The sequence below is a fragment of the Tauraco erythrolophus genome, chromosome 14 (assembly GCF_009769465.1).
Source record: "Tauraco erythrolophus isolate bTauEry1 chromosome 14, bTauEry1.pri, whole genome shotgun sequence".
NCBI lineage: Eukaryota > Metazoa > Chordata > Aves > Musophagiformes > Musophagidae > Tauraco > Tauraco erythrolophus.
Window position 1 is genome coordinate 10,636,704 of NC_141478.1, and position 13,625 is coordinate 10,650,328.

Consider the following 13,625-nt stretch of genomic DNA (forward strand, 5'->3'; position numbering starts at 1 on the left):
AACCAGTTTCATTATAACTTAATAGACTGATGAGGCCCACTAAGAATGTTGACACATTTAATGAGATGCAAACAAACAAGATCCCAGGTGATACATATGGAGTGTCATTCCTATTTCAAGTATTATTGAACAACTTCTCCACATGTTGAACTCATTAATTCTGGTTTTCCCAATTTAACCAGGCTGTATAGATTTAGTTAGCATGTTAACCTTATGACAGTCTGGCCACATTATCAGCAAAAAATATCAGCAGGGCACTTTTCCTAGCACCAATAATTAAAACACTTGTTTCTGCCAAGACTGAAATAAGTCCTAGTAAATTCCAGCTTCTGGCATTTCTGAAAAAGGTTACCAGGGGCTTTTAATTCTCTTAACAAAAATGTAAAACAATAACAGACCCAGACAAAATTCCAGTTACCTTTTGGCTTGTAACATGGTATTGGCACGATGCACTCTTCTTTTATGTGTAGTTTAAGCTGTGGATTACAGCCACCGACATGCTGCCCACGGTGGTCAATACACAGCACCACTCGGTAACGCAAGCCTCGGCCACAGGTCACCGTGCACTGCAGGAGACAACGCAACCATCTCACACGGTTTCTTTTTTTATATATTTATAAATACCAGTAAAAAGAAAGTTAGGAGTACTGATGATGTGTTCACTAAAGTTTTTCCACAGTCAATCAGGTATGACAGACGTATGAATTTGTCCCTGAATTGCTAGGTGAATAAAGAAAATGTTGATGCTGGAAAAAATGTCTATGTTTTGGGAACGCAAGCGATTTCTCGGGGTTCTGTAAGGCTTATCTGATTGGCAACAATCTGAAACAGAGGTGGCTGTGTACTCTCTTCACAGTGGTCATTTCCAGCTACAGCTGGGTCAGACGTGCTGCAAGAACTGTTTCTTCACTATGTCAGTGATGTCATTTGGATGAACTAAGGAATTATAGAAGTGTTGAGCTATCTGACTGTATCAGATAACCACAGCCAAGATAAGTTGGCTTTATGTTCTTGTTAATGTAATGAAAGGTAAGAATGCTGGAAAAATCACCCTTGCAGACATGTCAGTCCCTAGGCAGCCGTGCCTTTAGCTATTATATGCAGTGAAACATTACATTTATCACGAACTGAGAGACAAATGACCTGATTGCAAAGAGGCCTGACCTCTGGCTTTGATTTCTTCTCCGTATAAAGCAGGAATTCAACAGGCATAAATAATTCTATATACATTTTTCTTCAGATAGACGTATTAACATTTTGATTATCGGGCCAAATTACTTATTGCAATCTTCTAGTAATGAATTATGCTTGCAGGGTTATCTTTTAAGAGTCCTGTGCTCACAAATACATGGAAACACAAGAGCAGAGGCTTTCTTTAGAAAACTAGAATTACTTTTCAACTTACTTGAGACCATTCCATTGCCACCCATTTAGGACAATCAAACAGATTGCAGGTTTGAATGACTTTGGGCTTAGGGGCATACATGCATTTCCATTCTTCCACTTGTAGGATCTCTCCATGAATGGTCTCCTCAACACACACAAAACTTCTCCTCTGAATACCACCTCCACAGGAAACTGAACATGCAGTCCAAGGGTTATGTTCCCACCTGGAAAAAACTCACATATATTAAAAATAAGACTATTTTTTATTCCGCTAACCTCTATTAAAAGTGCAAAATACTGAATCCAACCTTAGTGTCTTTATCCACTGACAGTTTGGTTGCTGGATTCTCACCATAAACTGAATATAAATACATTGAATTACAGAGCCACCTTGCATTACTCCAGGCTTAAGTTCATGTGCAAAATGAGAAGAAACACAGAACAATAAATTTAAATATATTTCTCAAAATAACTGAAAATCTTATTCTCATACATAAGTTAAAGACCCTAAACATACTGAGTTCAATTACTGGAATGATGATACTTGCAAATAGTCTAAATAGAATGTAGCCTGGTCTAGTTGAGAGGCGTCCCTGCCCATGACAGGGAGGTTGGATTAGATGATCTCTGAGGTCCCTTCCAGCCTATGCCATTCTATGATTCTATGATTTTTCACAGTTAATTTACAGGGTCACATATACTCTTATTACCATTGTCAGAGACCAAGAAACATACATATTTGAGATTAAATGAAGTCCAAAGACAAAGACGGATCTGCCTCTGCTGACTGAGGGTGTTATTACCCACAGCTGCTCATCGCTGCCCACATCATGCAGACTACTCTTAAAAAAATCTGTTTATGAAAGAACTTTTATGGGAACTCTAATACTTGCTTTGGGTAAACCCAGTCATTTCATTTCAAACTGTCTTCATCCATAAGAACTGTGAACAAATTAAATTGTGATGGGTACCGTTTGGCTGGTCATCACTGCAGTTCTGCAAGAGTTTTCCACTCTCATTAAAGTGCTGTTTAATGAGTTTATATTCACACTTTCCAACTTGCTTCAAGCAAAAGGCAGCTGCTCATCCATTTCAGCTGCTTTGGCTAACCTAGCTGATTTCTTCTGAAGTAGGGAGATGCACAGATTAAGGAAAACTCACACAGCCGTGTCAACCAGTAGAGCTGTGGGGCAGCAGCCTCCATTGGAGGAAACAACCTGCTAGGAGGAAATATCTTCAAAACAGCCATCAGTCCATGATCTTGGAACTAACTACAATAAAGACGTAAATTGCTGCACGATCTGAAGTAAGAATTGTACTAAGATTTTTAGGTTGCAAACTCTGTTTCATTTATCTCTTGGTCTTAACATGAATCTACATTTAAGCAATCACTTCTCAACAAAACTAACTAACAATTTCAAAACAAAACAGCAAAAACTAACTTCAATAACGTGCTGCTCCTGACACGTTTAGAAATATCAGGCTTCTATCATAGCATTTGTCTACAGATTCCACTAAGCCCCACACAATTTTTCCTCATCCTTCACCTTGTATCTCTTGCTTACTTTCCACCACCCACCCAAACCAAAGCTAAGATCTGGGAAATGATTGAGTTCTGCAGCACATCTTATGGTTCATCAACATCCTGTTAGTTTAAAAATTATTCCTATTACAAATGCAGGGGCTCAGAAAGGATCATGAATAAAAATTATATCCATTATGAACAATGGACTCAGCAAAGTACTACAATATCCCACCAAAATAAATTAAGAGTAACTTAGCTATCATAAGGGAAGTCACAATGTCAGAGTAGATGAAGCAAAGGCCTATAAATCAAAGGTAAATTTAAGTAATTACTACCCACTTTCTATGATACAGCAGGTAAATCAAGGACACTTCCTATTTTAAGCAATTCATCAAACTGCCTACAGAAACGTATTAATCATGCTTAAGCTCAACAGAAGAATGAGTATGAAACATATAGCAAGCTATGGAACATTAACCATGGAGAATATACTCAAAAACATTTCGGATAAAGCAATATGCCCAGATACTGATATCATATCACAAGTACAAAACACATTTGAAGAGCAACAGCTACACTTTGCTTTGACTTAAGTGAACAGCTAGTGTTAACTCATTTTCTTTAAAAAAAGTCAGGAACTAAAGAGCAATTAACTATTCAATGAATTAGCAGCTCATGGATTTATATATATAAGACTTACTGTGCAATATGTAATACTAGCCTTGCAAGTGTTTATAGCATAAAGTTTTATAGTTGTTTTTCTTTATCTCATCAGTTTCGAACACATTCCAGATCCCATACTCCCATAGGCATTTTCAAGATGGAGTGAGGTCTATGGCTACTGGGGAAAAGGGGGGTCTTGGGCAAGCAGTCATGGAGATACTTTCCAGAACCCACAGCTGTCAAGGGATCCTCAACAGCCCAACAAGTCTGAAATAAATGGAGGCATTCCAAAAGCTTTAAAAGAAAATTTTCATCCTGGGAAATTTTTCTATTTATTTCAAAAGAATTCTCCATCTGTAAAAATATTTCAGCGGGGCATTTACAACTCTAGCCACAGGAGAACTCTTTCAAGATCTTGTGGTGCACACCACGACTTCCCACAACTTCCTTGTGTGAATGGGAAACTAGTGGTAAACGCCACAGGACTGCAAAGCAGTGCTCCACATGGCTCTCGTGTTATGTAGGAGGTGTGATGTATGACTGCTGGTCAAGGTGAAGGAGTCTGTACAGCTTTGCTCAAGCATATCTACAGCACTTTGGTTTTCTGCCTGCTTTGCAAGAACAGTTTTGGGCTAGCATGTCAGAAACAGGTAAGAAAAGAAAAAGAAAAAAAAAACACAAGGCGGAAGAAGCCCCAGAAAAACTGGCACAGGCCAACACATTGCAGTTGCTTTACAGGCAACAGCAGAGAGAAGATACATCCTGCTACACTGAAGCAAGACTTGCATCCACGCTGGACCAGATTCACCTCATGATGCGGGCATAAAAACTGCGTGTTTCAGCTGCTGTTTTTTTCAGAAGTTCCAGCAAGAACAGGTGCTTTTACACCTTCATTGCGTTTCTTTATGCAGCCTCCCAGTGGAACACAGCCTGTTTCCTTTCTCCCCTTCCTGCTGGAACCAACTCTGATCCCTGCTTGGCTGTCTGTTATCTTACAGTTCTTACTCCTGAGCATTACCTGGGAAGACCATGATACCTTCTGACAGAACACACTGAGGTGTCAGAACGAGGTGGGCCTTCGTCCATAGTTCCCAGTGTTTGAAATAAGAGAACCTGCCCCAGCTTTATCACAGATATAACCTATCTCATCACAGTGCCATGCAAACATGCTTAGCACAGTAAGGCACAGAAAGGGGAATTAAATTTCTCTTCTAACTGGTCTCAAGCCCTGAGCAGTTCAGAAGGTGAAATACTCATGTAAATGTGCTGACTTCCAAAGGAGACCTGAAATACAAAGGAATTGGCAAAAGAAATGGAAGGAGAGAGACACAGAATATAATTATGGAACTTCATGGGATAAAGCTATTGAGGAAAAAAAATCTCAATCTATGTATGAAAGCCAAAGTACATCACAGGACAGCAAATCTACAACAAGTGTAAATTGCTACAAAAATAAACTGTGACATTTATATCAGCTGTAATCAGTAGCTCCACTGAGCCATGCAAGTCCATGATTTCATTCTTATTACTTCATATCTTTACTTCTTTAGAAAAATACACATTATTCATTTCATGACATAATAAAAGCAGAGGTTCAACTCAGATAAATACGCATCTAACTCCATCAACTATAATTCTTTACATTAGCAGTAAACCTGGCTCAATGCTTTTTGGTCTTAACATCCTTTACGAAGCATCTAAACCTTCCAGAGAAGTTTTACTTTCTTGTGATTGATGCAGGTCAAAAAAAAGAGAAAAAGGCAACAAACTGCTCTGATGACCTAATTTTAGGCAATAGATATTCAGACAACTCAGTATCTTTAAAGTGGTATGTCAGTCTTGATGTCAATAAACAGAGTGTAGGTCTAAAGAAGAGCAGAAGAATGAGACCTCATGGGGAAAAGCATTTATATAGAGTCCTGTAACATAGGGAGATGTGTTCTATAAATGAATATATTCATTACATACATCTTCAAAATAAAAACCCTTTAAGACAAGAATTTATACATGCATTTTAAAGGAGATGCTCTTCTCAGCACTGCAGCAGGAGAAGGCCTAGGGGGACAACTCTTTATTCTAAAGTCTTCAAAGCTGATAATTTCAAGAAGAGCATATTAACCTCTTACTGTTAAACTAATTGTTCAAAGCACATGGAAATAAATCAGAAGCTTCAAAAATTTGTACAGGATTGTTCTCACACTCCTGTACAGCAATAAAAAGTCAGATGTTGCATGATCTTAGTAGTCAAATAGTACATTTGCAATGAATATTGTGCTAATGCTGACACATATGCTATCCTGATTATACATACCGAGGAAGTGGCTGGAAGTGATCATAGGGCATGATTTCTTTAAATCCATCACTGTCAACAAAATAAATATTGCATCATTATTTCTCATACCCAAGACTGTACATCAAGTACATGTTTTTACTGATCATGCTTAAAGTAAGCAATTCCCAATGTCAAATGAGGGAATCTTACATTCATTGCACATTACCCTTGTGGTAAACAATGAGTAGTATAATCCTACCACTTCTGCAGGGATAGAGATCTATTCACCATACAGCTTCTCCACTTCATACCATCAAAAAGAATATTAAATGAGCAAGCCTTTGGCAGATAAATTTATTATCAGTGATCCTTTAGGTCTGTGTTACTTCATTAACAGGAAAATAAGTTATATACTTATACCTGTAACAAAGACTGCTGAGGAACATGAGTAGCAGTGAAATAAATGCATCTCAGGATTAATTCTAGATTGATCCTGAGCAGTGCTTAGGACCCTTGTAGAGCTGTTCATTTGAACTGTACAGCATAGAACAGGCATAAAGCTTTACTACCAATACTAAGAAATATGGTGTTATATCCAGTAGTGCTTCCCTTTTTCTGTCTGTATAAGTTAATTTTGAAAGGAAAAAGCTCGTTATGCCTTTTTTTTTCCTAATTTTCCCATTCCGGCTTTGCAAAATTTGGCACCCATTGCCATTAAGTGTTACTGAAGTTTTACCACTCCATATAGTGATCACCTCTCCAGGAAAAAAACTTGAAAGTCTGCACATCTATGACTGTTAGAGGTCACTATCAATGACTAAGTTCAACAGGAATGAAAGGAAATGGACAGTTTAGCTATAGGAAATGAAATCTATTGAGAGTGTTTCCTTTTCTTGCATATAACTCTAGCTCGGCCAGCTGGCACATTAATGTGAGGTTCTGGGACTTGATACTGTGATGTTATTTTAAGATTCTTTAGCACAGCCAGGAAACCTCACCAGACAATCCAAAAGTTAGTTTGAAACACTGCAGTGCAATTCAATACAATTTATGTGTACTATAGTCCTTATAATTTGGCAATAATATTCTGTGGTACTTGTATCACAAACATATTTACTTTTAATGATTTTCTTTTTTTTTATTCTTAGTGTAAAAAAACAGACAAAACCCTCAAGCTTTAATAATTGTCATCGCCACAGTACAAGTGAAGAATGAAACTTTTAGAGTAAGCAGATGAATAAACCAAGTTAAACTATGTACAAAACTTTACATTGACTGCGAACTGGAGCTACTGGCTTTCTAATGAGAAATCTTGAATGGCAGCATCAATAAATCCAAAAGCAGGCAAATAATCTATCCTCCTCGCACAACCTCATAAAATCCTTGTACTAGTCCTATATCACTCAGCAAAAGTCATGAAGTAAAATTAGCCCTTGAACAAACTAATTGATATTTACAATATCTCTGTATAAAGTAAAGTCTCCTATTCTACAACACTGAAAAGTGCCACATCTGCTGGCAGTGGTGCCAGAGATCAGCCTTTAACACATGCAATAATCAACCAAGATTAAGTAGCCCCGAAGACGAAAATAACTGAAATTAAATAAATATGATTGCTTGTTCTTTAGTAACTGACTATATCACACATTTAAATCTAGTCGTCACACAAACCTAGACGGGCAGGGATCCATGTTGCACTCTTTTAGCTTGGGCTTTGGTTTCTTATTTTCTGGATAGTAATGACAATAGTGGTCAGGAACAACACGCTTCAGACGAATATCCACACATTCAGCTGAATTAAGCTGATAACCTAATGCAGAAGCGAAATTAAATTTTGGTAATGGAGACAAATTAAAGCAGCTTTATTTCCTCCCCCAGTAATGCACTGCTCATTGAATTAATATCATGTGTTTGCTTTCAAACAAGGAAACTCTGCACAGGAACATGCAGGACCAGATCTTCATTTAAGGCAATTTGGCATAACAATTATGTTAACCTATCGTAACACTAGATGAGACTCTGACACATTATTCTAATAATATTCCAAGTATAAGAGTAAAAGCATACATATTTTTATGTGATGCAGGAATACACATACTAGAGCAGCTCACCTGTCACAGAGGCAAGCCTACAAAGTCATATGGTTCTGCTACATGTTCCACAATTTATAACTGCCCTCCCCCAAGGAGGAGTTACCATGTATGTTAGAGAGCTACATTACACAGTCATGCATGCTAAAAAACCCAAATACTTTAAATGGAAAGCCAGAGGAATTGAAGATGAGATCCAAAAACATTGTTAAGTTAAACTGTAGAAAACCAAGAAATAGTTTCAAGAACATTCCTAGTTGAAGAGCCAATGAAAGAAAACTTGAAGTAACTACTCGGCTGGGAGGGGAAAGGGGGAGGAAAAAAAAAAAAAAAAAGAAGAAATCTGTGTGGAGACTGGTTACAAGAAAGGATTTGAGTTTTATAAACCACTAGGTTGTTTTTTTGGCTAAGAAAAGAAAAGACTCATTCAAAAGAGCTGACTTGGACTTAAACTGTGGAGAGGAGGAGGATGTTCTGGTATGTGCAAAGAAAAAAAAGTTTGAAACCACAAGAATTAAAATCCAAATAGAGTCAATAAACTAACAGCACAAGTCCCAGTGTCTACTGAAAATGGTAAGTATCATATATCAATGGCTTCACTTGTGTGTCTCTTGGCTGATTCAAAGTGTCATCATGCATGAGAGTGATAACCATAAAGAACTACCAAGCAGTTCCAGTATTCAAAGCATGTATGTTCCAGTTCTTGTAAGTACTGAAAGGACCCAGAAAATATGACACGTGCAAACAAGATAAACACAATTTTAAAATATTCTTGTTCATTCGAGCTTGACTGTGCTTTCTGAGATGCCCATCACATTCCCCCTTTCCCACACATTGAGATTACAGAACTAAATGTAGAAGCATCATCCAAGCAAGGGATGGTGGTGCACTGATTCCAAGTCTCTGTTGTGACAAACTTTTTTTTTTACTTCCAGTAAAAGGCACCAAGCAATCTGGATACTAAATCTGTTTTAAGGTAACAGGTTAAAGCCAGGCAGCTGCAATACAACTTCCTTGCATGCCTCAGTAATATGCCATTCTTAATGCCACTACTTTCACGGCTAAGCAGTAGCTTAGTTTCTGCACTTCTTCAGTTACCAGCCTCCCAGGACTGCCATCGAGAGTCAAGCACTGTTGTTAAAGGTACCAGTTTCATATTACAGAGGTACAGCTACAAAGTAGGGCATTGAAAACATGGGCTAATTTCAAAGAGATTGACATGTAGCTATAATTTTCAAACCATAACATCCATCTGAACAAGGCTGGATTTGAGCCAGTTACTTTGAAGGTAAATGTGTCCCTTGAGCTATCCAGTGTTCACACGCAGTCCTCAAAAATACCTCGATGCTTTACACTTCTTCCCTTGTCAGACAGGTTAGAGAAAAATTCATAAACACAGCGCGATGAATCATCAGAGGATACGTATGGCCACTCGCAGTCCAGTAAGAATCACACTTCATGAAGCCAAGTATCTTGTAAGATACAGTAGTTTCCTGTGGGACTACATATTATACACATACATTGTCTGCAGTTCAGATTAAAGTGAGGTGCAAGTGCCAAAATGATGGTCCATCAAAAGATCTCCAGATTTTGCCTGTGCTTTAAACATCTTTAACTCTTTTTACTCATGTCCCAAGTAACTGTTTAAACCATAGTTGTACTCTCCAAGAAAATCACTGCACCAGTGTCACTAGTATCTCAGTCTGTTTAAGTGACCTGAGTAATACTGGCTGAACTGAAATAGATATCTACTTCAAACACTCCTACCATGAGGCCACGCTTTTTGCAGACCAGACATGACAAGCAGTGGGCTGGGTGAGCACTAACAGAGCTGAGCTGCACTTTGTCTAACTATCGTATAAGCTGTAGTGTTTAAACCAGATACTACAACACACTACCTGCTGCTCTAATAACCATGAGGACTAAGTGTCTAGGATCAGACAGCCATAGGTATTGATAGTAGCTGTTCTTTAAATTTTATTTACTTATTCTGCTTTCTGTGTAACTAATTTCTAAACTAAGTGTTCTAAAACTCTCCCTTATGTCTACTACTGTGGCCAGAAATAAAAAATAACTTCTTCCTTCGTCTCTTGCTTATCGTTATTTTAAAATCTTATTGGTTTTTTTTTTTTTTTTTACTTTCCCCAAATATCCTTTCTGAATTGTTATTTTCCACTTGGAACATTCTATCTCTATTTCTTAGTCAAAGTTCTTACTCAAACAACCATTCCTTATGAAAGAACACGACTTCCAGTAGTATAAGGTATAAAAAACCCTATGCTCATACTAACTTAATCAACCAACTTACCTGCTACTCTGTCATTTATTTTTCTGAAGAAGAGCCAGTGTGCAAAGAAAAACAAACATTTAATCAATAAAAATGTAGAATGAAAGTTGTAAATCAGCCACTTTTAATCTTCAGCAGTAAACACTCCTGAAGAATTGCCATTACTTACCTCCTCCACACGTCACTGTGCAGGGGAAAAAGTCTGTTTGTCTCCATTGATGACTGATGGGTTGATAGAAAAAGAACTGAACCACACTCTCTTTTGATCCAGAGTACCTGGTCTGAATAAATTTCCATTACAACGCGTGTATACCATACTCTATCATTCACATAATTTCAAAATATAATTTGTATGTAATAGCAGTGCAGAGAGTAATATGAAAACAGGCATAAAACTTCTAGAAAGTCTAGAGTAACTATTACATTTAAGTTTCCAATAATCAAATACTTGTATGTTGCTTTTTTTCCAAATTATTGAAAGTACTAACATGACTTTGATTATCAATCTTTGATTGGCAAAGTTCCTGACTGTATTCTACCTCAGCTCTTCATTACTAAAATTTTAAAAATTTGCTGGAGAGGGAAGTCAATAATTGACCTAAGCACACTGGTTCATATTTAGGCAAGTCTAACTGCACATGTAATATTGGAGATGCAAAATAAACGCTACTGCAATTCTGTTTCTACAACGTGACAGATAAAGCCAAGGGGGTGTGATAATACTGAAACACCTGTTGATTCCAAAGGAGAACTATATGACTATCTTCCTTTGGCAGCAAATATTGATATGTTTCTACCTATAAATATCTGCATATATGATGCAAGCCATCAATACGTGGTCTGGGTAGAAGAGAAACTTAAAAGAATTAGAAATGGTCAGTAGCTGCATTAGCAATGTCTAAGGGAAATTCCAGGGTGCTGCTGGAAGCAATGCTCAGGTTCAGTAGGTGGCAGTCTGCAATTGGATTAACACAGATCCAAGGCATAGCACCACGCTGCTATTCCTTCAATTATATTTTAAACAAAAGTCATGGCCATTTTTACCATTAAAGATCCTGTGGTACTTTCCACTACCACAAGGACATTAACTTTGTAATATTTGAATTTGTTTGGATATGCTTACTATAAGTTATCTCTGGACTTAGATTCGGATTCTTTATTTGCTAGCTAAAGATTCTGTTGTATTGCTACAACCTGATGGACAGTCACCTACTCTGTTGCATATACTGGCAATATCTTAGAAGATTTGTACATAGTACATCTCACCTTGATAATGAAATCTGCTCCAAGAGGTCCCTGGATCTTTATGATTTCCCTGTCTGTACTCTTCTGAAATTCAACAGTTGTATTTTCTATGACAAATGTTCCAGGAGCATTGAAACTGTGCTCTCCCTTGTCTCCTTGTAGTGTCTTTGATTCTATAACTAAAGAAGAAACATGCAAGTAGTAAACTTACACAGGATATATTTTCTTTTCAAGGAAGTCAAAGTAATGTTTACAAATTTGCTTTGCAAGTAGCAGTAGTACATTTGCATTAAAAAAAGCCACACCGAATATCTGTGAGAATATTAGCTGCTTCAGATTATAGGCTGATACATAATTGCATGACAGGTCAGCACAGGAACATCTGCCTGAACATGCTATTCTCTCATACCAGAAGCACTTCTGAGACAGTTTTTCCTACACCAAGTGCTCTATATTGTTATAAAGCAACAGATTTAGCAGGACAAGCTGAAAGAAACTCACAAAACAGATAGAATCTATACACAGAAAAGCAACTCATACTTCAACTTGAAAGCCTAGCAATTTCAGCAATCAGTCTCCAGAGAAGCCTGAATCGTGTCAAACTCACCAAACACTCACCTCAATACCTGTATCACTCTACCCATTCCAGAGGTCATTAACTCAGCTTTTAATATTTCCCATGTGAGCAAAAAGCAAGGCCAGGAGGTGGGTAGCTGCAGCACTGCCGGAGGGATGTCCCTTGCTCAGAACAGGTGGTGAAAGCCTTTTTTGAGCTATTCTGCATTCCTTGGAAACTGATTAAACTAACAGCCCACAACTCCAAAAGACAGATGAAGTCTTTTAGGATTGAGTCACTTCCAAACTGACTGAACTGTAAGTGGACCAAGCTAAAGGAAGATATTCATGATGAAGATAGAATTTTGGGCTCTGCATAATACAGTGTATGTGCACAGCAAGATGCGTGACTTGAAATACACTGGTCTGGTTATGATCTATCAGGGCATTGCATGAGAAAGGCATGAATCCCAGATGAGCTCAAGGCTAGCTAAAAGGAACCTTTTGATGAGCTATAAATACACTTTTTCTCCAACTACATTGCCTTTTTTGGTACTTGAAACAGTTACCTAATTCAGGCTAGATAATTTAGGTTAAGAGCATGTTTTTACCTGCACTGAAAGAAAACATATCCTGAATGCTACAGTCCATCATGACTGTTTTCTTCCTTAAGATCTTTCAAAAGAATACAAATGCATTCTGAAGCATTCCCAACAAAGTGAGCAAAGAAATTCTAGAAGAAGAAAACTTCCTTGAAAAGGTACCAACATTATCCCCAGTTTCTAAGCACTAGGTTCCACTATGCTCATAGGTATTACAAAGATCACATACATGGCTGGGACGAAGTTTAAGGAGGGATATGTTTCTAGGAACTTACTTTATGTTGATCCTAGGGTAGGAACCTAGTGGTGAATCAAATGCACTTGTCAAAGAGAAAAAAATCTCGGGGAATCAAAGCGCTCCATTGTCCAATGCATTTGCATCAGGAACAAATGGTTATAAGCAAATCACAGAAAAAGCAACAAGACAATTAGTATATATTTTTGTTTGTAACTTTTATGAAGTTTTCTTTCCTGATCATATTACAAAATAATCTTTTAAATATCTGGAACTCAGTATTGTTGGATTAAGCTTCTCGAAGACTTGACCTCAAAAACTTACACGGCTTAACAGTAAATTAAGTGCATGATGCCTGTTATTCTGTCATTTTGTTGAATAAGAGTCAAGCCACCAAATTTCAAGTACTTCCAACTCCACACACAGTCAGTAGGATCCTCAGGAGTACAGGACTCCTTTGAAACTAGCATCTAAGATTGCAAAGCAAGACATCTGGCTTTTGCAAAAAGATTTTAAAGATGTTAATTTTGTGACCCAAGTTGCATTACTTTACAGTCTTTATGTTCATTTTCTTAATAAAAATAATTTTGCTGTTTTTCTAAGCATAAACCTACCATATTGTTCAGCAACCAACAAAATAACTCACTGAGAGCTGACATACATTTATATGTTGGAGCTACACTAGATTTGAATCCACAGCATGTGTTTATTTGCAAAGCCCAGCTATAGAGTGATGACCTGTGTCTCTGGAGGTCGTGTCAGTGA

The 13,625-nt window shown here is 37.6% G+C and overlaps 1 protein-coding gene across 1 annotated transcript in view; it reads right to left on the bottom strand.

The window, feature by feature from the left end:
• ADAMTSL3 (ADAMTS like 3) overlaps positions 1-13,625 on the bottom strand; it is a 181,620-nt gene that overhangs the window by 49,944 nt on the left and 118,051 nt on the right. The window contains exons 8-13 of the mRNA XM_009984607.2: positions 11,490-11,647; positions 10,393-10,504; positions 7,518-7,656; positions 5,886-5,936; positions 1,406-1,610; positions 419-566 (exon numbers count right to left, since the gene is read on the bottom strand). Coding sequence (XP_009982909.2) covers positions 419-566; positions 1,406-1,610; positions 5,886-5,936; positions 7,518-7,656; positions 10,393-10,504; positions 11,490-11,647 — 813 coding nt within the window. The remainder of the gene's footprint in view (positions 1-418; positions 567-1,405; positions 1,611-5,885; positions 5,937-7,517; positions 7,657-10,392; positions 10,505-11,489; positions 11,648-13,625) is intronic.